Raw genomic sequence first — 26,212 nt, forward strand, 5'->3', positions numbered from 1 at the left:
TAATAAAACTCAAGTATTGTATGTTCTACAATTCGTTTACATGACGCACGAGCAAAGTAATACGGATGAAGGCATACATGAAAGGCAAGGCCATTTGTTTGAGTAAATGCAACTAACATTGATAAGTAAACAATATCAATAACAAGATTATCATCACTAGCAATTACAAACAAATATTTTCCGAGGCTGAAGCGTGACAAGAAAAAACTGCACTGAAAGACCTGCACCACAGCGATGTTTTTAGCTGCTTCTCTGCGTACAGAACGACTACTCTACTTCCTGTTTCCGTACAGTCTTTATAAGTACCAGAAAGGTCCAATAGGGGGCGAAAAACACCATGGAACACAATGAAAATGCATTTTAACCACAGTAATAAAATAATCTGTTACCTTCTAACAGGATGGCAGCAAAATAGTGGTGACGTTTTAATGGGTGTAGGGGTTGTTGGTATAGTGGTGAGGTTTTAATGGGTTTAGGGTTAGTTGGAATAGTGGTGAGATTTTAATGGGTGTAGGGTTAGCTGGTATAGGGGTGAGGTTTTAATGGGTGTAGGGTTAGTTGGTATAGGGGTGAGGTTTTAATGGGTGTAGGGTTAGTTGGTATAGGGGTGAGGTTTTAATGGGTGTAGGGTTAGTTGGTATAGCGGTGAGGTTTTAATGGGTGTAGGGTTAGTTGGTATAGCGGTGAGGTTTTAATGGGTGTAGGGTTAGTTGGTATAGCGGTGAGGTTTTAATGGGTGTAGGGTTAGTTGGTATAGGGGTGAGGTTTTAATGGGTGTAGGGTTAGTTGGTATAGCGGTGAGGTTTTAATGGGTGTAGGGTTAGTTGGTATGGGGTGAGGTTTTAATGGGTGTAGGGTTAGTTGGTATAGTGGTGAGGTTTGAGTGTGTTTAGGGTTAGTTGGAATAGTCGTGAGATTTTAATGGGTGTAGGGTTAGTTGGTATAGGAGTGAGGTTTTAATGGGTGTAGGGTTAGTTGGTATAGCGGTGAGGTTTTAATGGGTGTAGGGTTAGTTGGTATAGGGGTGAGGTTTTAATGGGTGTAGGGTTAGTTGGTATAGTGGCGAAGTTTGAGTGTGTTTAGGGTTAGTTGAAATAGTGGTGAGATTTTAATGGGTGTAGGGTTAGTTGGTATAGCAGTGAGGTTTTAATGGGTGTAGGGTTAGTTGGTATGGGGTGAGGTTTTAATGGGTGTAGGGTTAGTTGGTATAGTGGTGAGGTTTGAGTGTGTTTAGGGTTAGTTGGAATAGTTGTGAGGTTTTAATGGGTGTAGGGTTAGTTGGTATAGTGGTGATGTTTTAATGGGTGTAGGGTTAGTTGGTATAGTGGTGAGGTTTTAATGGGTGTAGGGTTAGTTGGTATAGTGGTGAGGTTTTAATGGGTGTAGGGTTAGTTGGTATAGTGGTGATGTTTTAATGGGTTTAGCATTAGTTGGTATAGTGGTGATGTTTTAATGGGTTTAGCGTTAGTTGGTATAGTGGTGATGTTTTAATGGGTTTAGCGTTAGCTGCTAGTGCAATCCCACCTTGTCTAGGTTGGATGGAAACCTGGTTTATGAAAACAAATAAAGTTTTTTTTTTAAGTGTTTACATAGTGGCGTAGCCAGTCCACAAGGTGGCAAAGCGCCTCTTCTGTTCTTTGGGGAGAACACTGATGTGTAGCACCAAGAAAACACAACATTTGACACTGAGATTCCATCCCAAATGGTACCCTCTTCCCCATGCAGTGCTCTACTTTTGACCAGGACCCATAGAGAGCAGGTTGCCATTTGGCACAGACACTAAATTCACACTTCCATTATTGTAAAACCAAATGCCTGACAATAACACCATCCAATGACAGATACTAATGCCAAGAATGTGCTGTACTGTAATAGGATGGCATCGCCGACGGCAACCCTGAGGAAAGTTAGTAAGGTGCTGTGCATGTAACAAACACAAAACACCACTCCTATGAAAACTACATAAAAGCACCATTCAATTGAAAAACCAAACTCTGTATTAGGTGAGTTAAAATCTTTCTAGAAGTTACACAGGGTTGACAGAAGGACCTCAATGCTGAATTGTGTCACTTTACCAAGTATTTATTCATACTAAACATCTGATGAATCGAATCCTCCATGTGTTCTGTATTAAAGGGAACTTTATTAAATATAACAGATTTAAAATGTAATATTGGTGCACAATTTCTACAGAAAAATTATCAAAGGGACACTAAAGGTATTCATTTAATGGAACAACTCATCTGTTTATGGACCCATATTTGCAAAACTATTCAATGTCTTTGTTTCACAGGGGACATCCCTAATCGTTGCTCTCTCAGTGGGAGGGGCTTATCATCTGGGGAGCCTCAACAACATCATGATGCTGACAAGACAGAGAAGAGTCTCTCCAGAACAGGACACATCAAGAAACACCAGCAGAGAGATATAGGGAAGAAACCTTACCACTGCTGCTCTGACTGTGGGAAGAATTTTACTAAACAGAGGGATTCACACCAGAGAGAAACCATACCACTGCTCTCAGCGTGGGAAGGGTTTCGCTGTATCTAAAACCTTAAAAATCTCATCAGAGAAATCATATAAATGCTTCAAACAATCAGGAGCCCTGACTACACACCAACGCATACACACAGGAGAGAAGCCTTATAGCTGTGATCAGTGTGGAAAGAGTTTTGCTTGAGATTTCACTCTGACTAAACACCAGCTCACACACATTGGAGAGAGTCCTCACTCCTGTCTATGTGGGAAGAGCTTACTCATTCAGGGGCACTGATAAAACACCAGAAAGCACAAACCTGTTTACTTTCATCTCCCTCCTCTCCGGCACCGGTTTCAGATCCCTAAATACAGTTTCAATAGAAAACATATTGTAAAGAGTCATCTATCTCCCATTGTCTAACAGTTTACTCAGTCTGATTACCATGGAAACCTGTGTAGATAATATGCAGCTCTGGATCCATATGTATCAAGCGTCTTGGAGTAGGAGTGGTGGGGTGTTCAGAGCTGTATCTTATGTCATTAACTCCTATTATCCATTAAATAACTGTATAATATAGAATCATGTTTCAACTATACTAGGTGTGTATTATTAAGTTCTGAACAAACAGTAAAAACTCACAGACAACTAGAAAAAGCTCAAACCAACGTGATTCACCCACTGGGTCATACAGCTGCAAAGACAAAGACGTGATTATAGAAGCACATATATTTATTTATACCTTCCTACTAGGTGAGGTGTCAACTCCTTGCACATCTAGACAGCCAATAAAACTCTGTTGCTAGGCAGGAACTTAATTGGTTCCTCACTGGTGTAGTCATGGCCCTGCCTGATGCTCGAACCTTCGTGGGCGTATTAAAATCTATAATATCAACAACAACAAAAATGTTTTACAAGGAGCATAGACCTCTTGTATTATGGGACATATAGAAGTACAGAAGCCACAGGCCTATTAGTGTTGTCAAATGTTGGTGCATAGATTTGAAAGGATTTTAATATGGATATCTTTAAACTTTCCTTATTACATATTAAGTATGCTCCAGAAAGATGTTCACACATTTTTATTGTGAATCGAATGATGTGTTGGTTGTTAGGAAGAGTCATCATGGGGGCAGGAAGCCAGCTCTGCCCATCAGTACGTATAGGTCAACCACAGACCTCACACTCTTCTGTTACCTCACGGCCAGTAAGGTCTCCTGCCAAACCTCTCTCTCTTCACACTGGAAATACACTTGATAATATCTTATACCTCAACATTCTACTTTCTACGCAGAACGAATGCTTGTCAGAGTAGAACATACATCTGCAATGTAGGTTCATGTTTTCTTGTTTTGTTTACATTGCTGATTGCATATTCATTTTTTTTTTAAATGTAGTATTATGTAGAAGAGACCAGGATATGTTGTTGGCCTGGGTCCCAATACTCAGTGTTATAGTCCTGGTCCTGAGAATAGAGACCAGGATATGTTGTTGGCCTGGGTCCCAATACTCAGTGTTATAGTCCTGGTCCTGAGAATAGAGACCAGGATATGTTGTTGGCCTGGGTCCCAATACTCAGTGTTATAGTCCTGGTCCTGAGAATAGAGACCAGGATATGTTGTTGGCCTGGGTCCCAATACTCAGTGTTATAGTCCTGGTTCTGAGAATAGAGACCAGGATATGTTGTTGGCCTGGGTCCCAATACTCAGTGTTATAGTCCTGGTCCTGAGAATAGAGACCAGGATATGTTGTTGGCCTGGGCCCCAATACTCAGTGTTATAGTCCTGGTCCTGAGAATAGAGACCAGGATATGTTGTTGGCCTGGGTCCCAATACTCAGTGTTATAGTCCTGGTCCTGAGAATAGAGACCAGGATATGTTGTTGGCCTGGGTCCCAATACTCAGTGTTATAGTCCTGGTCCTGAGAATAGAGACCAGGATATGTTGTTGGCCTGGGTCCCAATACTCAGTGTTATAGTCCTGGTCCTGAGAATAGAGACCAGGATATGTTGTTGGCCTGGGTCCCAATACTCAGTGTTATAGTCCTGGTCCTGAGAATAGAGACCAGGATATGTTGTTGGCCTGGGCCCCAATACACAGTGTTATAGTCCTGGTCCTGAGAATAGAGACCAGGATATGTTGTTGGCCTGGGTCCCAATACTCAGTGTTGTAGTCCTGGTCCTGAGAATAGAGACCAGGATATGTTGTTGGCCTGGGTCCCAATACTCAGTGTTATAGTCCTGGTTCTGAGAATAGAGACCAGGATATGTTGTTGGCCTGGGTCCCAATACTCAGTGTTATAGTCCTGGTTCTGAGAATAGAGACCAGGATATGTTGTTGTCCTGGGTCCCAATACTCAGTGTTATAGTCCTGGTCCTGAGAATAGAGACCAGGATATGTTGTTGGCCTGGGCCCCAATACTCAGTGTTATAGTCCTGGTCCTGAGAATAGAGACCAGGATATGTTGTTGGCCTGGGTCCCAATACTCAGTGTTATAGTCCTGGTTCTGAGAATAGAGACCAGGATATGTTGTTGGCCTGGGTCCCAATACTCAGTGTTATAATCCTGGTTCTGAGAATAGAGACCAGGATATGTTGTTGGCCTGGATCCCAATACTCAGTGTTATAGTCCTGGTCCTGAGAATAGAGACCAGGATATGTTGTTGGCCTGGGTCCCAATACTCAGTGTTATAGTCCTAGTCCTGAGAATAGAGACCAGGATATGTTGTTGGCCTGGGTCCCAATACTCAGTGTTATAGTCCTGGTCCTGAGAATAGAGACCAGGATATGTTGTTGGCCTGGGTCCCAATACTCAGTGTTATAGTCCTGGTTCTGAGAATAGAGACCAGGATATGTTGTTGGCCTGGGTCCCAATACTCAGTGTTATAGTCCTGGTCCTGAGAATAGAGACCAGGATATGTTGTTGGCCTGGGTCCCAATACTCAGTGTTATAGTCCTGGTCCTGAGAATAGAGACCAGGATATGTTGTTGGCCTGGGCCCCAATACTCAGTGTTATAGTCCTGGTCCTGAGAATAGAGACCAGGATATGTTGTTGGCCTGGGTCCCAATACTCAGTGTTGTAGTCCTGGTCCTGAGAATAGAGACCAGGATATGTTGTTGGCCTGGGTCCCAATACTCAGTGTTATAGTCCTGGTTCTGAGAATAGAGACCAGGATATGTTGTTGGCCTGGGTCCCAATACTCAGTGTTATAGTCCTGGTTCTGAGAATAGAGACCAGGATATGTTGTTGTCCTGGGTCCCAATACTCAGTGTTATAGTCCTGGTCCTGAGAATAGAGACCAGGATATGTTGTTGGCCTGGGCCCCAATACTCAGTGTTATAGTCCTGGTCCTGAGAATAGAGACCAGGATATGTTGTTGGCCTGGGTCCCAATACTCAGTGTTATAGTCCTGGTTCTGAGAATAGAGACCAGGATATGTTGTTGGCCTGGGTCCCAATACTCAGTGTTATAGTCCTGGTTCTGATAATAGAGACCAGGATATGTTGTTGGCCTGGATCCCAATACTCAGTGTTATAGTCCTGGTCCTGAGAATAGAGACCAGGATATGTTGTTGGCCTGGGTCCCAATACTCAGTGTTATAGTCCTGGTCCTGAGAATAGAGACCAGGATATGTTGTTGGCCTGGGTCCCAATACTCAGTGTTATAGTCCTGGTCCTGAGAATAGAGACCAGGATATGTTGTTGGCCTGGGTCCCAATACTCAGTGTTATAGTCCTGGTTCTGAGAATAGAGACCAGGATATGTTGTTGGCCTGGGTCCCAATACTCAGTGTTATAGTCCTGGTCCTGAGAATAGAGACCAGGATATGTTGTTGGCCTGGGTCCCAATACTCAGTGTTATAGTCCTGGTCCTGAGAATAGAGACCAGGATATGTTGTTGGCCTGGGTCCCAATACTCAGTGTTATAGTCCTGGTCCTGAGAATAGAGACCAGGATATGTTGTTGGCCTGGGTCCCAATACTCAGTGTTATAGTCCTGGTCCTGAGAATAGAGACCAGGATATGTTGTTGTCCTGGGCCCCAATACTCAGTGTTATAGTCCTGGTCCTGAGAATAGAGACCAGGATATGTTGTTGTCCTGGGCCCCAATACTCGGTGTTGTAGTCCTGGTCCTGAGAATAAAACAGGTTTAAAACAACAGAAACACGTGTCTTACAGTGCTACACATCTGTTATGATAGAGACTTTTTCCTGCTTAATTGAAATATCAGGTGTAGTTTTTCACCAGTTATAAAATGTGTTTGTTGTCTCTCTTTACGTTTCTATGGCTGCAGGGAGGGAGATGCAACAACAGCCTCGATAACATCAGGACTCAAATTAAACTCGGTTACAAATTGCTGCCAGGTAAAAGTAGACGATAGCAGAAAACAGGATTCTTAGTGAAAGTGGTGTTGTTGGTTGTTTTCTTGACTTCACTCGACTTTTATAGATCGGGGGCAATCTTATCAAATACCTTTCTGAAGTGAGATTAGCCTACATGTGATGTGAGACGTTATGTTGTCATAAAGTAATTGAGCTTGGATATTTAAGTAGATGTTTGATTGCTCTGGCCTAGGGGTGTGCATCAGTTGCAACGCCGAGACTGGAATTCTCTTGCGGCCGGAAACCCCCCAATCCTTATCTTAACATTGTGACAACATAGTAACTGCGCTGTAGCCTACACATTTATTTTCTTTAGTAAGAAACGCTGAATAAACAATAGCTTCCGCGATGAATCCGGTAAGTCTGGTTTACTTTTAACAGTGTAGGTCTGATGTGTTGTATAAAACGTCTAGGACTAGTTTTCATCATCTTTGATCCTCTACATTGCTGTAAAACTCGTTGGGATTTTGTTTTCCGTCGGCAAAGTAGCGTACTATTTTATCATGCGTAGGAATCTACGCCTATTACCTAAGCATCTCTCCTTCCTCCCAAAGTGTACACTTGTTCACCTCCACTTATTTGAAGGTCAGATTATTAATTATATGAAAAAAAAGATACATTTTTGCGACTGTATCTAACGATGTTCAACTCAATATGCTTATCAAACTCAATTCCTATACCCCTTTCTCCCTCATACAGTATCAGTCTCTCTGTTTCCCGATCATACTGCCCACACTGTATCAGTACATTCTCCACTGTCTCTGTTTCCTGGCAGTAATCACACCTTCCTGTTGGATGCTTTCCTGTCACATGTAATGACTTATTCACCTGGCTGTGTCCTACTCAGCCTTGTAAGGAAAGCCTCCTCTCTTCTGTCCATTCCTACCATCCTCCCTTACTTTACTCTGTACCTGGAATAGGGGTGGCAGGTAAACCTAGCAGTTTAGAGCGTTGGGCCAGTAACTCGAGCCGAATAGGTGACAAATCTGTCTGTGCCTCTGAGCAACTTAACTCTAATTGTTTGTGTAAGTCACTCTAGATCAGTGTCGGCTAAATTACTAAAATGTCAACAGTGAATAGAGGCCTGCCCTTATTGTCCCTGTTCCACTGCTCCTGCCATCTCTGCACCACCACAATGAATCGATGCCTGCCCTTGTCACTGTTCCACTGCTCCTGCCATCTCTTCACCACCACTGCCCATATCATTCCCTCAGCCTCTGACTTGCTCAGTGGCACCTCCACTTCCTGTCTCCTAATGGCCTGTTTAGCTAGCGCATCTACTTCCTCATTCCCTTCCACCCCCACATGGCCCGGGACTCAAGCAAACCTTATATGGACACCCATCTGTCTCAACCGGGCCTGAATTTGAATTTCCTCATGTAGCGCTCCTTGTCTGCTATGTGAGCTAAATGATTGCAGACTCATCAACACAGCACATGAACATATATCTACTCTGTCTGGTTTGACTTCCTCCATCCACTGCAAGGCCAACAGTTTGGCCATCAGCTCTGCCATGTACACAGCCAGTTGGTCTGTAATACGTCTCCTGACAGCCACTTTCCTGTTCAACAAAGGCTGGTCCAGTCTGACCTGTCCTTGGGTCTTTCCATCCATCTGTATATTTGGGTAAAGAATACAGATGTACAGTTTCTAGTTGCCTTTTAAAGAACTGTCATGGATCAACCCCCTCCCTGTCTTTCTGTACTCTCTCCAACACGTGTAAATCAACTACTGGAGGTGGGAGGAGCCATGGTGGACTCACAGTGATAGGTACCGTGGGGCTAAAGTCCCTGCCATACAATCCCATCTGCCTCTTCTGGTTATCACCCACCCACCCAAAACTTTTATTCTGTCCACATTCATTCTCCTAACTTTTCTGTAGCCCCCCTTTTGTGGGGTGAGAAACCACATTCCTGTAACTAAACCCCATAATGAATGTGGTTGGCTTCTTATGTGTAATGGCAATGAAAAGTAGTGTCTTAAAAAATGGAAGGGAGTCGTTAATACAGCCACAAAGTAAAACATTTATATCGTAGAAATTCATGGAAACAAAAAAATATATATATTTTTAAGGTTAGGGTCAGGCATAAGGTTAGCAGTGTGGTTAAGGTTAGGTTTAATATGACATTTTAAGACCATAAATTGTTAAGGCCAGATTGTTCCTCAAGATGTTCAAACGTTCATAGATGACCAGCGGGGTCCAGTAATAACGTTTATGACTTTGTGGCTATGGTAACTAATATCGACCTGGCACTAGTGTTTTTTTTTTCCTCTCAATATTGCTGACATGTCACGTGTCCTACTTTTATCAGTACACTCTTAACAACTTAATAATTACGAAACGTATATTCGATCAAATAAGCCACAAGTCGCCTCTTCCTCTCTGTTTTGAAAGTAAATTACTGGTATAGAAAACGGAGATATTCTAGGGATGCTCCCAAATCAGAGGTGTTGACTAAAATGATACAATATTTGGTTTAATGATAAACTATGTTTGATATTTATTGCGGCCAACAGGACAAAGCTAGCCCGTTCCCCTCTACCCTCACGGAGTCCCCGGGTCAAACGCCTCCCGGGACCGCTTTACTGCTGCGTCTGGTCGACTGCAGGAAAACACCGGGGCAGAGTGGAACTGAGAGAGGAGGAGAAGAGAAGGAAGAGGGAGATTGGATTTCATTAAGTAAGAACCATGGTGTGTAGATTAGACTACAGTCTGCTTCTGAAACAATAGCGGAGGTGCATAAAGATGGCGGCCCGCATTACTTACCACAAATTACTCATTTTGCCGAGTTCACTGTTTTCCACACTGCTATCTTTTGTTGTTGTTTTGGTATGGACATTAGCCCAGTAAACAAGATCTCAATTTTAGTTTCAAGACGCTGGCAATTTGAAAACTCGTAAAAAGTAGATTGTTCAATGTTCCAATAAAGCAACACAATGTCGAGCACCGTAGTTTCAGAACTTTCTGGATAGTTCTAAAACAATGACGTCATATCATAATTCTGCCATCTTTATGCACTTTAGTCATAAATTGATTAATGATATATTGATTAAAATATCTGGGTAGTTTAACCCATTTTTAAAAGTGTAACTTGGTCCAAAATATATATATTTCACCTAATTTGAACATTCTGTCATATAGAGCACATGTTCAACTTAATAGAACACGTTTTTCCATCTCAAGACATATTGAATACAAATATTACTGTACTAAGTGCCTATGTGCCAAATAAAGTGACACGGTTGAATGTAACAGGGGGACGACTGAAAACATCAAAACCACTGGATTACATGGGTAAAATAGTCCTTTAAATCAGCCATAAAACCGCTTGTGACTGGGGGGATGGAAGATTGTGTTGTGCAACAGGGAGCGGCAATTGAATGCAATCTTCACAACAACAGAAACATTTCTAGCATGTCTAGGTTTGGGTAAAAGGGTTTACTTGCATAGTTTTCCTCCACACAACAGCAGTAAATTGATAAAGAGTAGACCCAGCTCACCTGCTTTTACTCTGATTTGACTATTAGATGTTCATTGTTTCTTTTGGATTTGTATTTTTTGAGGAATAGTTTCACCATATTGAAACGAGAGTTGAGTTGTATGAAACAGGGTTGACCTTAAAACGAGGGACAGACGTAAATTAATCACTATTCACATTCATAACAATCTTCAGAAAGGACTTTGTCAAGGCAACAAACTAGTTATGACAGTAGGAAACATGCACCACTTGTGACAGATGATCTAGTCACCCATGATTCACCAAACAATATGTTGAAGGAGGAAGCAAAGTACTTTAAGCTGTTTCCATTTCAGTCTCCTCCATCTCCACCAACCGAAGAACTGTGTGGATTATTTTCCTATTAATAATGTCGAATGAACAGCTGTACAGAAAGACTCATGTGAAGCCAAATTACAGAGAAGGAACCTCTTGATGAATTTAAGTCTGGGAAAACTCCATGGTTGGACAGCGTACCAGTTGACAAGACCAAATCTTTTTTGATATTTTCAGAGGACCGTTCTTAGCATGTTTTAGCCACTCCTGTATAAATGGTAGAATATCAGACACGCAACAAGAAGGTCTGACTTCATTATTACTGAAACAGGACCCAAGTGGTAAATATAAAGATACAGTCTGTTTAAAAATTGGAGGCCCCTTACACTTCAGTGTTGTGATGCACAAATGCGAGCAAAATGCATAGTACACGTACTTAGATTTTGCAGTATATGTGCAACGTTTTTGACTGATTCAATGATCCATTGCATTACTGTTCAAAATGTTGTATCAAGTCTGCCCAAATGTGCCTAATTGGTTTATTGATACATTTTCACGTTCATAACTGTGCACTCTCCTCAAACAATAGCATGGTGTTCTTTCACTGTAGCAGCTCCTGTAAAATGGACCGTGTAGTTAGATTAACAACAATGCAAGTTTTCTGCCCATGTCAGATGTCTTTGTCTTGTTTAATCTGCATATGTTCTAGCAGGAGCAGCTCAAGTCTCCTCCTTTTGGTCGAGTCCAGTGAGTTCAGGAAAAACTGAAAGTATACATCTTAGAAATAGTTTTCACAAACAAACTTTATATGTTCGGAATCAAATAAAAAAAAATGTTTATTTTGATTGGCAATTTTCTGCATTTACTAAAGTCCCGTCAGGTACCCTGATTCAGATGTCCATGTTATTCAATATCTTTGTTTCACAGGGTACAGCCCAAACCTTTGCTCTCTCAGTGGGAGGGGCTTATCATCAGGAGATCCTAAACAACAACGTGATGCTGACAAGACGTCTCTCCAGAAGAGTCTCTTAAGATCAGAACGTCTCAGTAGCTGTGATCAGTGTGGGAAGAGCTTCAAACAATCACAACATCTGATTACACACCAACAAATACACACAGGAGAGAAACTTTATAGCTGTGATCAGTGTGGGAAGAGCTTCAATCAATCAGGGACCCTAACTACACACCAATTCATACACACAGGAGAGAAGCCTTATAGCTGTGATCAGTGTGGGAAGAGCTTCAATCAATCAGGGACCCTAACTACACACCAACGCATTCACACAGGAGAGAAGCTTTATAGGTGTGATCAATGTGGGAAGAGTTTCAGGACGTCAGGACAACTGACTACACACCAACGCATACACACAGGAGAGAAACCATATAGCTGTGATCAGTGTGGGAAGAGCTTCAATCAATCAGGGACCCTAACTACACACCAACGCACACACACAGGAGAGAAGCCTTACAGCTGTGATCAATGTGGGAAGAGCTTCAGGAATTCAGGACACCTGACTATACATCAACGTATGCACACAGGAGAGAAACCATATAGCTGTGATCAGTGTGGGAAGAGTTTTGCTCGAGATTTCAACCTGACTAAACACCAGCTCACACACACTGGAGAGAAACCTTACTCTTGTCTATGTGGAAAGAGCTTTGCTCATTCAGAGTCACTGAAAAAACACCAGAAAGCCCTTTCCTCTCCGGCACCGGTTCAAGATCCCTAAATAAAGTTTCAATAGAAAACATCTTGCAAAGAGTCATCCATCTCCCATTGTCTAACAGTTTACTCAGTCTGATTACCATGGAAACCTGTGTAGATAATATGCAGCTCTGGATCCATATGTATCAGGCGTCTTGGAGTAGGAGTGGTGTGTGATGGGGTGGGGTGGGGTGTTCAGAGCTCTATCTTATGTCATTAACTCCTTGTCACAGCTGTTGAAGGAAGTGGACCAAGGGGCGTGGTCAGCGTACATTTTCTTTTATTATAAAAAATGACACCAACAAAACAAGAAACCAACCCGAGAAGCTACAGGCTATGTGCCATAAACAAAAGTCAACTCCCCACAAAGACAGGTGGGAAAAAGGGCTACCTAAGTATGGTTCTCAATCAGAGACAACGATAGACAGCTGTCCCTGATTGAGAATCCTACCCGGCCAAAACATAGAAATACAAATAATAGAATATAGAATACCCACCCCAACTCACACCCTGACCAAACCAAAATAGAGACATAAACAGGATCTCTAAGGTCAGGGCGTGACACTCCTATTATCCATTAAATAACTGTATAATATAGAATAATGTTTCAACAATACTAGGTGTGTATTATTAAGTTCTGAACAAACAGTAAAAACTCACTGACAACCAGAAAAAGCTCAAACCAACGTGATTCACCCACTGGGTCATACAGCTGCAAAGACAAAGACGTGATTATAGAAGCACATATTTTATACCTTCCTACTAGGTGAGGTGTCAACTCCTTGCACATCTAGACAGCCAATAAAACTATGTTGCTAGGCAGGAACTTAATTGGTTCCTCACTGGTGTAGTCATGGCCCTGCCTGATGCTCGAACCTTCGTGAGCGTGGAAGTATATGTGTGTGAAATAGGACTGTTTCTTCTCACTTCATCTGACCTCGGGACGGATTCCTCGCTCGTCCCTAATCCACAGCTGTCCTACTTTATCAGTAACTGAGACCAGACTGTTGCCCTTTGCCTCCCTCCTTAGGAGCTGTGATATTTAACAATAACATGTTTTGACAGTGTAAACTTTCTGCACTCCCTCTTGTCTCAGTAACTTTCCATACACTTAGTTCCTTTCCACCCTCCATTGACCCCAACATATACATTCCTTCTACATGCAAAGTAATCAATAATTTCCAGTCTGGTAACATGAACAGTATTCATGTATTCAATAGATCAATAAATTAAATCCATTATCTGCAAAACATTGTCTACTTATCACATGAATTATATATTTTATTCTACAAGGAGCATAGACCTCTTGTATAATTAGTTTGCTTCTAAAAGATTGTTGTGGAACTCCACCAGTAAGGAGTCAAACTCAGTGTAAATTAATCAATCTTTATTTTCAGGACCGGAGAGGTTCACTCATTCCAAGCTTGATGAAAACTCTTGACAAAGGGCGTTCCCTCTCTGACCTTATATACTGCTACACAAACAAGTCATATAAGCATGATTTACATCATTCATTATTAACATTGATTCCTGCATGTGACTTTAGTCTGGAGTGCCAGAGTACGCTCTGGGCATTCATAAATTCAAATCATTTTGCGGTGTACATGTTTTTATATAAATATATATATATATAAGGTTGGGTTGATCCGAGCGTTTTGATTTGACCTCACAACGGCAATTAAGCGCCCAAGCTAACCGGCTAGCTACTTCCGGACACAAATGAGAGAACACCTCACTCTGAACATTTTACTCGTCCTAGCAGAGCTGGTTAGGCTTATTTCATTTTATCCAGGTGGTTGGTTTGTAACTGTGCTGCTGGCAACAATTTAATTACCCTTTTATGCTGACGTTTACTGACACTGGTCATATTCAACAGGTGTTGATCTTTAGTAAATTCATCAGTTATTCTGCGCTCTGGCACTCAGACGAGAGTGCTCTGAAATCGGAGTAGATAGCCAGAGCAAATTTACGAACGCATCCTATACATTTCCGATAAATCTACGCGATTAGCGTGTAAACAAAGTACCAGAACACTTTCCTGTCAACCAATATTTTTGAGAGAGAAAACAATACAACAGGCAAAGTTTGAATAGATTCAACGGCACTTTAAAAAAAAATTATAGTAACAGTACATAAACAGCCAAGGGGTGGACAATATATACTTCATAGTTGCCCAAAGGCCGGCAAATGGCGATATTGAGTCGTTTCATCTTTTCGTCCAAAAGGAGAGCATGCAGCCGACTAAACACTCATATCAAATCAAACGTTATTGGGCACATACGCCAATACAGCCGGTGTAGACTTTACAGTGAAATGTTTATCCCCGCAATACACTCATATCCCCATGGACCGGTTCCTACATAAAACATTCTCCATTCAGGCTGCAAAGTTGTAGATTTCCTCCATATAAAGGGGAAGTATACCTAAAATCCCAAACAAGTGATTCCATACATTGAAATGAGTTAGGTGGAATGTGCCTCCTCCCTCCCTGTTGTTGCAGCCACATTAAATAATAATATAAAATAATTACAGTTGTTTTAGGTGGAAAAGTACACATCTCCTGACTTAAAACCAATAGTACTTTTGATTAAAATAGCTAATTCAGCCAGACCCTTTCAATATTTAAAAAAATTTTTTTTTTACTACATTTTCTCCCCAATTGGTAGTTGCAGTCTTGTCTCATCACTGCAACTCCTGTATGGACTCAGGAGAGGCGAAGGTCGAGAGCCATGCGTCCTCCGAAACACGACCCAACCAAGCCACACCGCTTCTTGACACAATGCCCGCTTAACCCAAAAGCCAGCTGCACCAATGTGTCGGAGGAAATACCGTACACCTGGCTACAGTGTCAGCGTGCACTGCGCCCGGCCCGCCACAGGAGTCGCTAGTGCGCGATGGGACAAGAACATCGCTGCCGGCCAAACCCTCCCCTAAATCGGACGACGCTGGGCCAATTGTGCGCCCCCTCATTGGTCTCCAGGTCGCGGCCAGCTGCGACAGAGCCTGGACTCAAACCAGGACCTCTAGTGGCACAGCAAGCAGGAGGCCAATAAAATAAATAATTTGTCCACAATTCACGGTTTTCTTAATTGCTCTTTGACTGACAATGGAGCCGCACAAAGACACGTCACATGACTCATTTTAGCAGCTCTCCAGTTCTACACTGTAGGGAGAGAGAGGAGAACTCCCCCTAACTAGTTTCAATGTATGGAATCACTTGGGAAATGTGGGATTTTAGGTCAACTTCCCCTTTAACTTGTTTTAATGGCGAGAAAGCAGAAGAAAACCACAGGGAAACTGTGTGTACTTTCTGAAACACCATTTTCCACCACCATGCTAGAGTAACCAATGCTCTTCTCGGATGCTGTGTATCACATTCAGTCAATCAGATATTTTATTTTGAAAACTATCAGACTAGGGGGGAAACAAACAGACTGGTGCTGGAGTGGAACAGTGGTGAGGTTTTAATGGGTTTAGGGTTAGTTGGTATAGTGGTGAGGTTTTAATGGGTGTAGGGTTAGTTGGTATAGTGGTGAGGTTTTAATGGGTGTAGGGTTAGTTGGTATAGTGGTGAGGTTTTAATGGGTGTAGGGTTAGTTGGTATAGTGGTGAGGTTTTAATGGGTATAAGGTTAGTTGGTATAGTGGTGAGGTTTTAATGGGTATAAGGTTAGTTGGTATAGTGGTGAGGTTTTAATGGGTGTAGGGTTAGTTGGTATAGTGGTGAGGTTTTAATGGGTGTAGGGTTAGTTGGTATAGTGGTGAGGTTTTAATGGGTATAAGGTTAGTTGGTATAGTGGTGAGGTTTTAATGGGTATAAGGTTAGTTGGTATAGTGGTGAGGTTTTAATGGGTATAAGGTTAGTTGGTATAGTGGTGAGGTTTTAATGGGTATAAGGTTAGTTGGTATAGTGGTGAGGTTTTAATGGGTATAAGGTTAGTTGGTATAGTGGTGAGGTTTTAATGGGTATAAGGTTAGTTGGTATAGTGGTGAGGTTTTAATGGGTATAAGGTTAGTTGGTATAGTGGTGAGGTTTTAATGGGTATAAGGTTAGTTGGTATAGTGGTGAGGTTTTAATGGGTATAAGGTTAGTTGGTATAGTGGTGAGGTTTTAATGGGTATAAGGTTAGATGGTATAGTGGTGAGGTTTTAATGGGTATAAGGTTAGTTGGTATAGTGGTGAGGTTTTAATGGGTATAAGGTTAGATGGTATAGTGGTGAGGTTTTAATGGGTATAAGGTTAGATGGTATAGTGGTGAGGTTTTAATGGGTATAAGGTTAGTTGGTATAGTGGTGAGGTTTTAATGGGTATAAGGTTAGTTGGTATAGTGGTGAGGTTTTAATGGGTATAAGGTTAGTTGGTATAGTGGTGAGGTTTTAATGGGTATAAGGTTAGTTGGTATAGTGGTGAGGTTTTAATGGGTATAAGGTTAGTTGGTATAGTGGTGAGGTTTTAATGGGTATAAGGTTAGTTGGTATAGTGGTGAGGTTTTAATGGGTATAAGGTTAGTTGGTATAGTGGTGAGGTTTTAATGGGTATAAGGTTAGTTGGTATAGTGGTGAGGTTTTAATGGGTATAAGGTTAGTTGGTATAGTGGTGAGGTTTTAATGGGTATAAGGTTAGTTGGTATAGTGGTGAGGTTTTAATGGGTATAAGGTTAGTTGGTATAGTGGTGAGGTTTTAATGGGTATAAGGTTAGTTGGTATAGTGGTGAGGTTTTAATGGGTATAAGGTTAGTTGGTATAGTGGTGAGGTTTTAATGGGTATAAGGTTAGTTGGTATAGTGGTGAGGTTTTAATGGGTATAAGGTTAGTTGGTATAGTGGTGAGGTTTTAATGGGTATAAGGTTAGTTGGTATAGTGGTGAGGTTTTAATGGGTATAAGGTTAGTTGGTATAGTGGTGAGATTTTAATGGGTATAAGGTTAGTTGGTATAGTGGTGAGGTTTTAATGGGTATAAGGTTAGTTGGTATAGTGGTGAGGTTTTAATGGGTATAAGGTTAGTTGGTATAGTGGTGAGGTTTTAATGGGTATAAGGTTAGGCGTATGCACCCCAGTTGGATGCAATCAGCCAATACAATAAAAAAAAGAACAGACTGCTGCACCCTGATTGGCTAAACTCAATGCATAACATCCAGGACTAGCAGAGACTCCTCTACGCTGGTGGAGGAACATTTTGTTTCATAAATAAAGTATGCATAATTTCCAAATGTTTTCCCCTCTTTCTCGCCATTAAATCCAGTTGAGGAGGAAATCGGCGCTTTTGCAGCCTGAATGTTTTATGTACTAACCGGTCCACAGGGGACACGGCAGCCTGAATGTTTTATGTACTAACCGGTCCACAGGGGACACGGCAGCCTGAATGTTTTATGTACTAACCGGTCCACAGGGGACACGGCAGCCTGAATGTTTTATGTACTAACCGGTCCACAGGGGACACGGCAGCCTGAATGTTTTATGTACTAACCGGTCCACAGGGGACACGGCTGCCTGAATGTTTTATGTACTAACCGGTCCACAGGGGACACGGCTGCCTGAATGTTTTATGTACTAACCGGTCCACGGCTGCCTGAATGTTTTATGTACTAACCGGTCCACAGGGGACACGGCTGCCTGAATGTTTTATGTACTAACCGGTCCACAGGGGACACGGCTGCCTGAATGTTTTATGTACTAACCGGTCCACGGCTGCCTGAATGTTTTATGTACTAACCGGTCCACAGGGGACACGGCTGCCTGAATGTTTTATGTACTAACCGGTCCACAGGGGACACGGCAGCCTGAATGTTTTATGTACTAACCGGTCCACAGGGGACACGGCAGCCTGAATGTTTTATGTACTAACCGGTCCACAGGGGACACGGCAGCCTGAATGTTTTATGTACTAACCGGTCCACAGGGGACACGGCTGCCTGAATGTTTTATGTACTAACCGGTCCACAGGGGACACGGCTGCCTGAATGTTTTATGTACTAACCGGTCCACGGCTGCCTGAATGTTTTATGTACTAACCGGTCCACAGGGGACACGGCTGCCTGAATGTTTTATGTACTAACCGGTCCACAGGGGACACGGCTGCCTGAATGTTTTATGTACTAACCGGTCCACGGCTGCCTGAATGTTTTATGTACTAACCGGTCCACAGGGGACACGGCTGCCTGAATGTTTTATGTACTAACCGGTCCACAGGGGACACGGCAGCCTGAATGTTTTATGTACTAACCGGTCCACAGGGGACACGGCTGCATACATTTCCTTTGGGCGGAAAGATTAAACTACTCAACATCGCCATCTGCTGGCTGACTGCACAGTAACTGAAACAAAAGGGTTATAAATATAGCAAAGTAGAGACTTACCACAAGGCTTCACATTGTAAAACTGCAGCATTGTAATGATGGTTGTAATCATGATCACTCAGTGCTCATCATTTCCTTTCTAGGTGTAGCGCAACTAAAAATACCTTGCATGTGTGCTCTAGCCAACAGCTCTCAGGTACAGTGCTGGTTTCGTCTACATGACATTATGTCAAACGGCAGCCAAACATCGAATATCACGTCAACAGAATAAGACCCTTGATATTTATTGAAAGGAGCATCAAGCTCATCACCGTGCACTTTCACCACCCTGTGAAGTTCATCATAACTTATTTCATCTGTAGCCTAGTAAACGGCATGATTTCCTAACGAGTCTTAGTCACGCGATTACAGAAGTGATCTTCTCACTAAGTTAACTTTAATATTGACGGCTATTAAATCAATATTTGCTCATAAAAGCGTTTACACCGACATTTCCTGCATAATACATTTTACAGACAAAAATATCCCACCTTGTCTTCCATATTTTGATCTGTAATAACACATAAAACGGTTGAATGGAAACCTGGTTTATGCTTCAAAAAAAGAAACACAAGTCACATGATTTGTCAAGTGTTTACATAGTGGCGTAGCCAGTCCACAAGTGTTTACATAGTGGCGTAGCCAGTCCACAAGTGTTTACATAGTGGCGTAGCCAGTCCACAAGTGTTTACATAGTGGCGTAGCCAGTCCACAAGTGTTTACATAGTGGCGTAGCCAGTCCACAAGTGTTTACATAGTGGCGTAGCCAGTCCACAAGTGTTTACATAGTGGCGTAGCCAGTCCACAAGTGTTTACATAGTGGCGTAGCCAGTCCACAAGTGTTTACATAGTGGCGTAGCCAGTCCACAAGTGTTTACATAGTGGCGTAGCCAGTCCACAAGTGTTTACATAGTGGCGTAGCCAGTCCACAAGTGTTTACATAGTGGCGTAGCCAGTCCACAAGTGTTTACATAGTGGCGTAGCCAGTCCACAAGTGTTTACATAGTGGCGTAGCCAGTCCACAAGTGTTTACATAGTGGCGTAGCCAGTCCACAAGTGTTTACATAGTGGCGTAGCCAGTCCACAAGTGTTTACATAGTGGCGTAGCCAGTCCACAAGTGTTTACATAGTGGCGTAGCCAGTCCACAAGTGTTTACATAGTGGCGTAGCCAGTCCACAAGTGTTTACATAGTGGCGTAGCCAGTCCACAAGGAGGCGCAGCGCCTCTTCTATTCTTTGGGGAGAACACTGATGTGTAGCACCAAGAAAACACAACATCTAACACTGAGATTCCCATCCCAAATGGTACCCTCTTCCCCATGTAGTGCTCTACTTTTGACCAGGACCCATAGAGAATAGGTTGCCATTTGGCACAGACACTAAATTCACACTTCCATTATTGTAAAACCAAATTCCTGACAATAACACCATCCAATGACAGATACTAATGCCATGAATGTGCTGTACTGTAATAGGATGGCATCGCCGACGGCAACCCTGAGGAAAGTTAGTAAGGTGCTGTGCATGTAACAAACACAAAACACCACTCCTATGAAAGCTACATAAAAGCACCATTTAATTGAAAAACCAAACTCTTTGGTTACAGCCCAATAATCTCTCCTCCTGAAGTGTTCACTACTCCCCACAAACTTAAAAGCATTGGATTAGTGTAGGCATGGATCAGAGGGAGTTTCCAAATACTGGCCATTTTCATTTAAATCCATGATGGGAAGTCAACAAGTGCACACTTCAGGAGAAAGTGTTTCCACTAGATAGCACAACCACAAAGTCAAAATTGGCTATATCATATTTTTTTTATATATCATATTTTTTTTATATATATATATATATATATTTATTTTCTTTGGGGGGGGGGGGGGGGGGGGTTGGTCATAATTTAAGATTAGGCATAAGGTTAGCAGTGTGGTTAAGGTTTAAATGACATTTTAAATTGTGGAGAGAGGCAGGGTTTGTGACTTTGCGGCTGTGGTAACTAGTGACGACCAGAAAGTGGAGATTATTAGGATGCTCCCTCAGGCTTAGAGAGGTAGTATATCTGAAACCATAGTAATACTTCATAATACTCTGCATCACAAACAGCTCCGTCTTAGTGAGGTTCTTCCCCCCTCACTTCTGTTTGCTGTGACGTCTTCCTTACTATCAAGGTCCGTTTCAAAACAACCAATCAGAACAAAAAGGAGATAGTAGAAATTTGACACACGATTCTCCATGATTAACGTTCTGCTACACCACCACCTTCCTCCTCTTCCTCTTCCTCCCTTTGGAGTATCCTCGTCCGAACCAGCCTCCTTGTACTGCTGTTCCTCCACCCTGTCCCAGGGAGTCTGGTGAGCAGTCCTCCCCGCCCGCGGGCGGAGCTATGAGTTTACGAGTGTAACTGTCCTCCTCGTCTGGTCTCAGCGGCGTGGCCAAGCTGAGTACAGGGTCCTCTGTCCTGATGAAGGAAGGGCAGTTAGGAATGAGTCAGTCAGGGTGATCCAGTTGGGGTGTATTCATTAGTGCACACCATAGCATTCAACTCTGTAACACAGGCTTTATTGGTTCAAGTCAGTGGTTTCCAATCTTGGTCCTGGGGACCCAAAGCGGTGCAATTTAAAAAATGATAGTCCTCGCACTAACGCACCCGATTCAACACCATAACATTCCACTGATCACGACTTGCCTAGTTAAATAATGGTTACATTTTTAAAAAATAACTATTTGCAACGGAAAACTTTTAGCAACAACAAGTTGAGGTATGTCCCTCCTCGTTCCAACCAGTTTGCTTCCTAGTGAAGACAGCCGAGGTGTGTGTGCGTTTTGAGACAGGTCTTACTGGTTGTAGGCAGGGATCTGAATGTTCAGCTCCTCCATAAGGAGACGCATCACGTCGTCACATTTCCCATGGATCTTCAGCGTGGCCAGGTCGTCTTTAGGTGTCCACTAAAACAAGACAGAGGTCATCATCAATCAGCCACCCCATTCCCTTTATAGTGCACTACTTGTGACCAGGGCCCTTTATAGTGCACTACTTGTGACCAGGGCCCTTTATAGTGCACTACTTGTGACCAGGGCCCTTTATAGTGCACTACTTGTGACCAGGGCCCTTTATAGTGCACTACTTGTGACCAGGGCCCATCTCTGTGGGAGAACTAAGTGAAACTTCATTGAATGATCAAGATTCAACTCAAACACAAAGGCTTTATTGGTTCAAGTCAGTGTTTCCCAATCCTGGTCCCGGGGGCCCAAAGAGGTACAATTAAAAACAGCATCGTCCAGCACTAATCATCAATATGTTAATGCTGGGGCAATGCCAGGGACCAGGATTAGGAGACGCTGGATCATGGTAAGTAGTAGCAAGATGACCTGTAGATTGACGATATAGAGTTTGGGTCTCCTGATAGCAGGTCTATTCATGCTCCATAGACAGCCATACTTCTTCAGCACCTGGTAACGAGATGGAAAGATCAGTCTAACCACACTGATGACACACAAACGGAGTAGGAGGAGCCAGTCAAGGTTCTACAACTAAAAAAAACACTAAATTCTATTCAATATTCACAGAAGTCCTATTTCATTTTGCATTCAATTTCATTGTCCTGTGAGGTGGGAGCACTCTGTTTTAGTCTATTCATCCTGATAGTCATTACCTTCAGGCTTTATTGATGCTGTGTGTTGGTACATGTGGTCCTTACCTTCAGGCTTTATTGATGCTGTGTGTTAGTACATGTTGTCCTTACCTTCAGACTGGAGCCCAGACAGAGGATAACGTCAGCCCTCTCAGCAGCGTTCGATGCCCCCCTCCAGTTGAGAGGCTGCTCCAGGGTGCCCCTCTCCCCGAAATGTACGATGGTGTCCCTGAGCTCGCCCCCGCAGTGGGCGCACCGCCGCCCCGTCCCGTGCCTGTGCCTCGCGGTGCGCTCCGTCACGTCAAAGAGTCGCACAAACTCCCTCACCGGGGAACAGGAAGTACACACCTGTAAAACAGGAAATGTTAGAATAATACAGTGAGTTCTTTAGGTGGAACATACTGTATGTAGTATATACTGTATGGACTGTATGTAGTATATACTGTATGTAGTATATAGTATATACTGTACGTAGTATATACTGTATGGACTGTATGTAGTATACTGTACGTAGTATATACTGTATGTAGTATGTAGTATATACTGTATGTAGTATATACTGTACGTAGTATATACTGTACGTAGTATGTAGTATACACTGTATGTAGTATACACTGTATGTAGTATACACTGTATGTAGTATACTGTATATACTGTATGTAGTATACTGTATATACTGTATGTAGTATACTGTATATACTGTATGTAGTGAGAGAGTGTGTCCTACCTCGATGAACATGTTGCCGTGCAGCTCAGAGAGGGTGTGTCTGGGAAGACCGCTACGCAGGTGGAGCCCATCACAGTTCTGCGACACTACATGCTGCACCTGCACACACACACGAATGCCAAACACACGTTGGAAATCATCAGACAGACACCTCAAAACCTTTCAATTATCGGACGAAGCTACAAGCACAAGGTCCATGACGACACACAACCAGCTCACTGACCATGTTCTCCTCATGCAGCATCCTGATACACATGTGTGTAAGAGTAGGTTCTGCTTCACTCAGGTCTGACGAGCTGTTGAGAGAGAGATGACTTAATTACATGCAGTATGACAAAGTTGCCCTCTTGTTGACTTAATTACATGCAGTATGACGAAGATGCCATCTTGTTGACTTAATTACATGCAGTATGACAAAGTTGCCCTCTTGACTTAATTACATGCAGTATGACGAAGTTGCCCTCTTGACTTAATTACATGCAGTATGACAAAGTTGCCCTCTTGTTGACATAATTACATGCAGTATGATGAAGATGCCATCTTGTTGACCTAATTACATGCAGTATGACGAAGATACCATCTTGTTGACTTAATTACATGCAGTATGACAAAGATGCCATCTTGTTGACTCCAGCCTGTCTCACCTGACAGCTCTGCCCTTCTGTAGCTGTGTCCAAACCCCATTTGGTCCCCTGTAGTCTGGGATGGACGCTGCCTGCAAAACATGACACAGAAACATGTCACTCTTGTCATGATGGGTGACGGGTAGCCTAGCCGATTGGGCCAGTAACCGGAAAGGTCGCTGGTTCGAAACTCCGAGCAGACTAGGTGAAAAATCTGCCAATGTGCCATTGAGCAAGGCCCTTAACCCTAATAACTCGTGTAAGTTGAATAAGGTGTGCTACCTCTGGAAAAGTTCAAGAACGGCCGGGGGTCCCCGAGGAGAGATTTGAAAAAGGCTATATGAGTGCACACCGTAGAAAACGCTTCGCAATGAAAACAAGCATTTCATTTTGGTTCAGGTTAGCCATCCGGTTCCTGTGAATACACCCCAGAACAAAGTTATACCCTGACCCCAGATCTGTTTGTGCTCTTGCCAACTCCACTGCTGTCAAATATTTGGTTGGCATGACAATGAGTTGACATGATAGCATAAATAAACTGGCACTTAGACCAGTGGAGCGCAGCCATAGTGTGAAATACAGAGCCCCAGTATTTACCGTACTGATCCCAGCTCCAGTGTAGATAACCAGGTGTTGAGCCTGTCTGACTGCCTCAGCCAACTGTCCCACTTTACACCTCAGGTCCTCGGTATCATCAAATACCTACAACAGCACAAAGACAGAGAGACATATCAAGCATGAGACAAGGAGAGAGTGCGCCACTTAGACCATGTTATTGGTAGCCTGGGTGCCAGTCTGTTTGTGCCAACTTCCAATGGAATTGCCATGCCATGTTTGAAGTGACAAGCAGTTGGGAAGATCGCCCCAACAGATCTGGAACCAGGCTGTGTTATTGGGCAGTTCTAAAGATGCGTCAACCAGACCTCTTCTTGCTTCCTCTTTAGAATGTTCCTGCGGACCTGCCGCGAACACAGCTCCTGTACAGTGTCCTGGTGCAGAAGTAGATCCGCAGACTCCTCCTGTGTCCGCTCACTCTCCTGCTTCTTCAGGATCTTAGCTACCTGGAAAGGATGCGACGATAGATAATTACAATGTACAAACTGTAAGAGTGCTGATCTAGGATCAGGTGCCCCCTGTCCATGTGATCTAATAGGGAAAACTGATCCTAAATCAGTACTCCTACTCGGATAAGCTTTATATGAGCCCTGAACATTTCGGTAGTCATTGCCAGGTGATTATTTTACATTGAGAATGACGCAAAGGAATGCAATAGTTACTAACTTTGGAATACATGAATGGGCAATATCTACTCTTGACAATGTCACTCGGTACGAACAATGTCAGAGTTTTATCCAAAGTTCTCAACATTGTTAAACGTTGCAATGCATTGCAATAAGTGTTATTTTGCAAGCCGCCGGTGTAGCTTTCTAGCCGGCTAGCATAACATCTAGCTAGCTTGTAAACAGTGGACTACACAAATCTCCAGTCTCTCCTCTCTGACCAGTTTGAAACTCTTCCGCTGGGTTTCCCTTTGCAGTATTTCAGCCTTCTCTTTAGCTTTTCTCTCATCCCGAGAAGACGCGCCTGTGTCTGGTTCCCCTTCCATTCTCACAGACGTGGAATCACACTGACAGACAAACCAACGACAGCTATGGACGGATGTCGTCGAATAGGCCAAATGTAGCTTTCGAAAAAAAAACTGCGCCCACTGGCGTTCTCACAATATAAACGTTTACTAGAACTCAGAAATTAATTTTAAAACTATACCGAACAAAAATGTAAATGCAACATGTAAAGTGTTGGTCTCATGAGCTGAGATAAAAGAGCCTAGACATGTTACACACGCACAAAAAGCTTATTTCGCTCAAATTTTGTGCACAAATTTGTTTACATCCCTGTTAGTGAGCATTTCTCCTCTGCCAAGATAATACATCTCTACCTGTCAGGTGTGGCACATCAAGAAGCTGATTAAAGAGCATGATCATTACACAGGTGCACCTTCTGCTGGGGACAATAGAAGGACACTCTAAAGTGTGCAGTTTTGTCACACAAGACCACAGATGTCTCAAGTTTCAAAGGAGCGTGCAATTGGCATGTGACTGCAGGGATGTCCACCAGAGCTGTTGCCAGAAAATTGAATGTTCATTTCTCTACCATAAGCCACCTCACATCGTTTAAGAGAATTTGGCAGTACATCCAACTAGCCTCCCAACCGTAGAGCACGTGTAATCACACCAGCCCAGGTCCTCCACATCCGGCTTCTTCACCTGGGGGATCGTCTGAGATCAACCACCAGGACTGCTGATGAAACTGAGTATTTGTTTGTATTAAAGCCCTTTTGTGGGGAAAAAAATCATTCTGATTGGCTCCCAATTGGGAGGGCCTATGCCCTCCAGGCCCACCCATGGCTGTGCCCCTGCCCAGTCATGTGAAATCCATAGATTAAGACCCCATGAATTCATTTCAATTGACTGATTTCCTTATATGAACTCTTAACTCAGTAATATCGTTAATTGTTGAATGTTGTGTTTATATTTTTGTTCAGTTTTCATTAAACCAACCTGAC

General features: G+C 42.9%; 3 protein-coding genes across 5 annotated transcripts in view; 2 read left to right on the forward strand and 1 right to left on the reverse strand.

The window, feature by feature from the left end:
* The window catches only part of LOC118940024, a 1,007,326-nt gene that overhangs the window by 826,971 nt on the left and 154,143 nt on the right, over nucleotides 1-26,212 (forward strand). The window lies entirely within an intron of this gene.
* On the forward strand, nucleotides 7,048-12,372 carry LOC118940025 (zinc finger protein 239-like). 2 transcript variants are annotated; one of them, XM_036948120.1, is made up of 3 exons: nucleotides 7,048-7,212; nucleotides 9,373-9,547; nucleotides 11,556-12,372. In XM_036948120.1, the coding sequence occupies exons 1-3, from the start codon at nucleotides 7,204-7,206 to the stop codon at nucleotides 12,356-12,358; spliced, it is 987 nt and encodes a 328-aa protein (XP_036804015.1). In that variant the 5' UTR covers nucleotides 7,048-7,203; the 3' UTR covers nucleotides 12,359-12,372. The 2 variants fall into 2 exon arrangements, with proteins under 2 accessions (XP_036804015.1, XP_036804016.1); XM_036948121.1 differs by having other exon boundaries at nucleotides 9,373-9,535.
* On the reverse strand, nucleotides 20,523-25,562 carry LOC110487229 (NAD-dependent protein deacetylase sirtuin-7-like). 2 transcript variants are annotated; one of them, XM_036948104.1, is made up of 10 exons: nucleotides 24,928-25,562; nucleotides 24,570-24,707; nucleotides 24,244-24,348; nucleotides 23,668-23,738; nucleotides 23,247-23,319; nucleotides 23,024-23,122; nucleotides 22,408-22,644; nucleotides 22,034-22,114; nucleotides 21,504-21,610; nucleotides 20,523-21,122 (listed from the first exon to the last, which is right to left on the reverse strand). In XM_036948104.1, exons 1-10 carry the CDS (start codon nucleotides 25,012-25,014, stop codon nucleotides 20,912-20,914), a joined length of 1,209 nt encoding a protein of 402 aa, XP_036803999.1. In that variant the 5' UTR covers nucleotides 25,015-25,562; the 3' UTR covers nucleotides 20,523-20,911. The 2 variants fall into 2 exon arrangements, with proteins under 2 accessions (XP_036803999.1, XP_036803998.1); XM_036948103.1 differs by having other exon boundaries at nucleotides 25,148-25,559.

This window comes from Oncorhynchus mykiss, chromosome 17 (assembly GCF_013265735.2).
Source record: "Oncorhynchus mykiss isolate Arlee chromosome 17, USDA_OmykA_1.1, whole genome shotgun sequence".
Classification (NCBI taxonomy): Eukaryota; Metazoa; Chordata; class Actinopteri; order Salmoniformes; family Salmonidae; genus Oncorhynchus; species Oncorhynchus mykiss.

Bases quoted from the DNA above. Each gene is read 5' to 3' on its own strand.
- LOC118940025 (XM_036948120.1), top strand. The intron at 9,548-11,555 runs GTGTGTAGATTA...TTTGTTTCACAG, and splicing joins TTCATTAAGTAAGAACCATG to GGTACAGCCCAAACCTTTGC.
- LOC110487229 (XM_036948103.1), bottom strand. From the start codon at position 25,252: ATGGAAGGGGAACCAGACACAGGCGCGTCTTCTCGGGATGAGAGAAAA. The intron at 22,115-22,407 runs GTAAGGACAACA...TCTCGTTACCAG, and splicing joins GTCTGGGCTCCAGTCTGAAG to GTGCTGAAGAAGTATGGCTG. The intron at 21,123-21,503 runs GTAAGACCTGTC...TTCCTTCATCAG, and splicing joins CAGATCCCTGCCTACAACCA to GACAGAGGACCCTGTACTCA.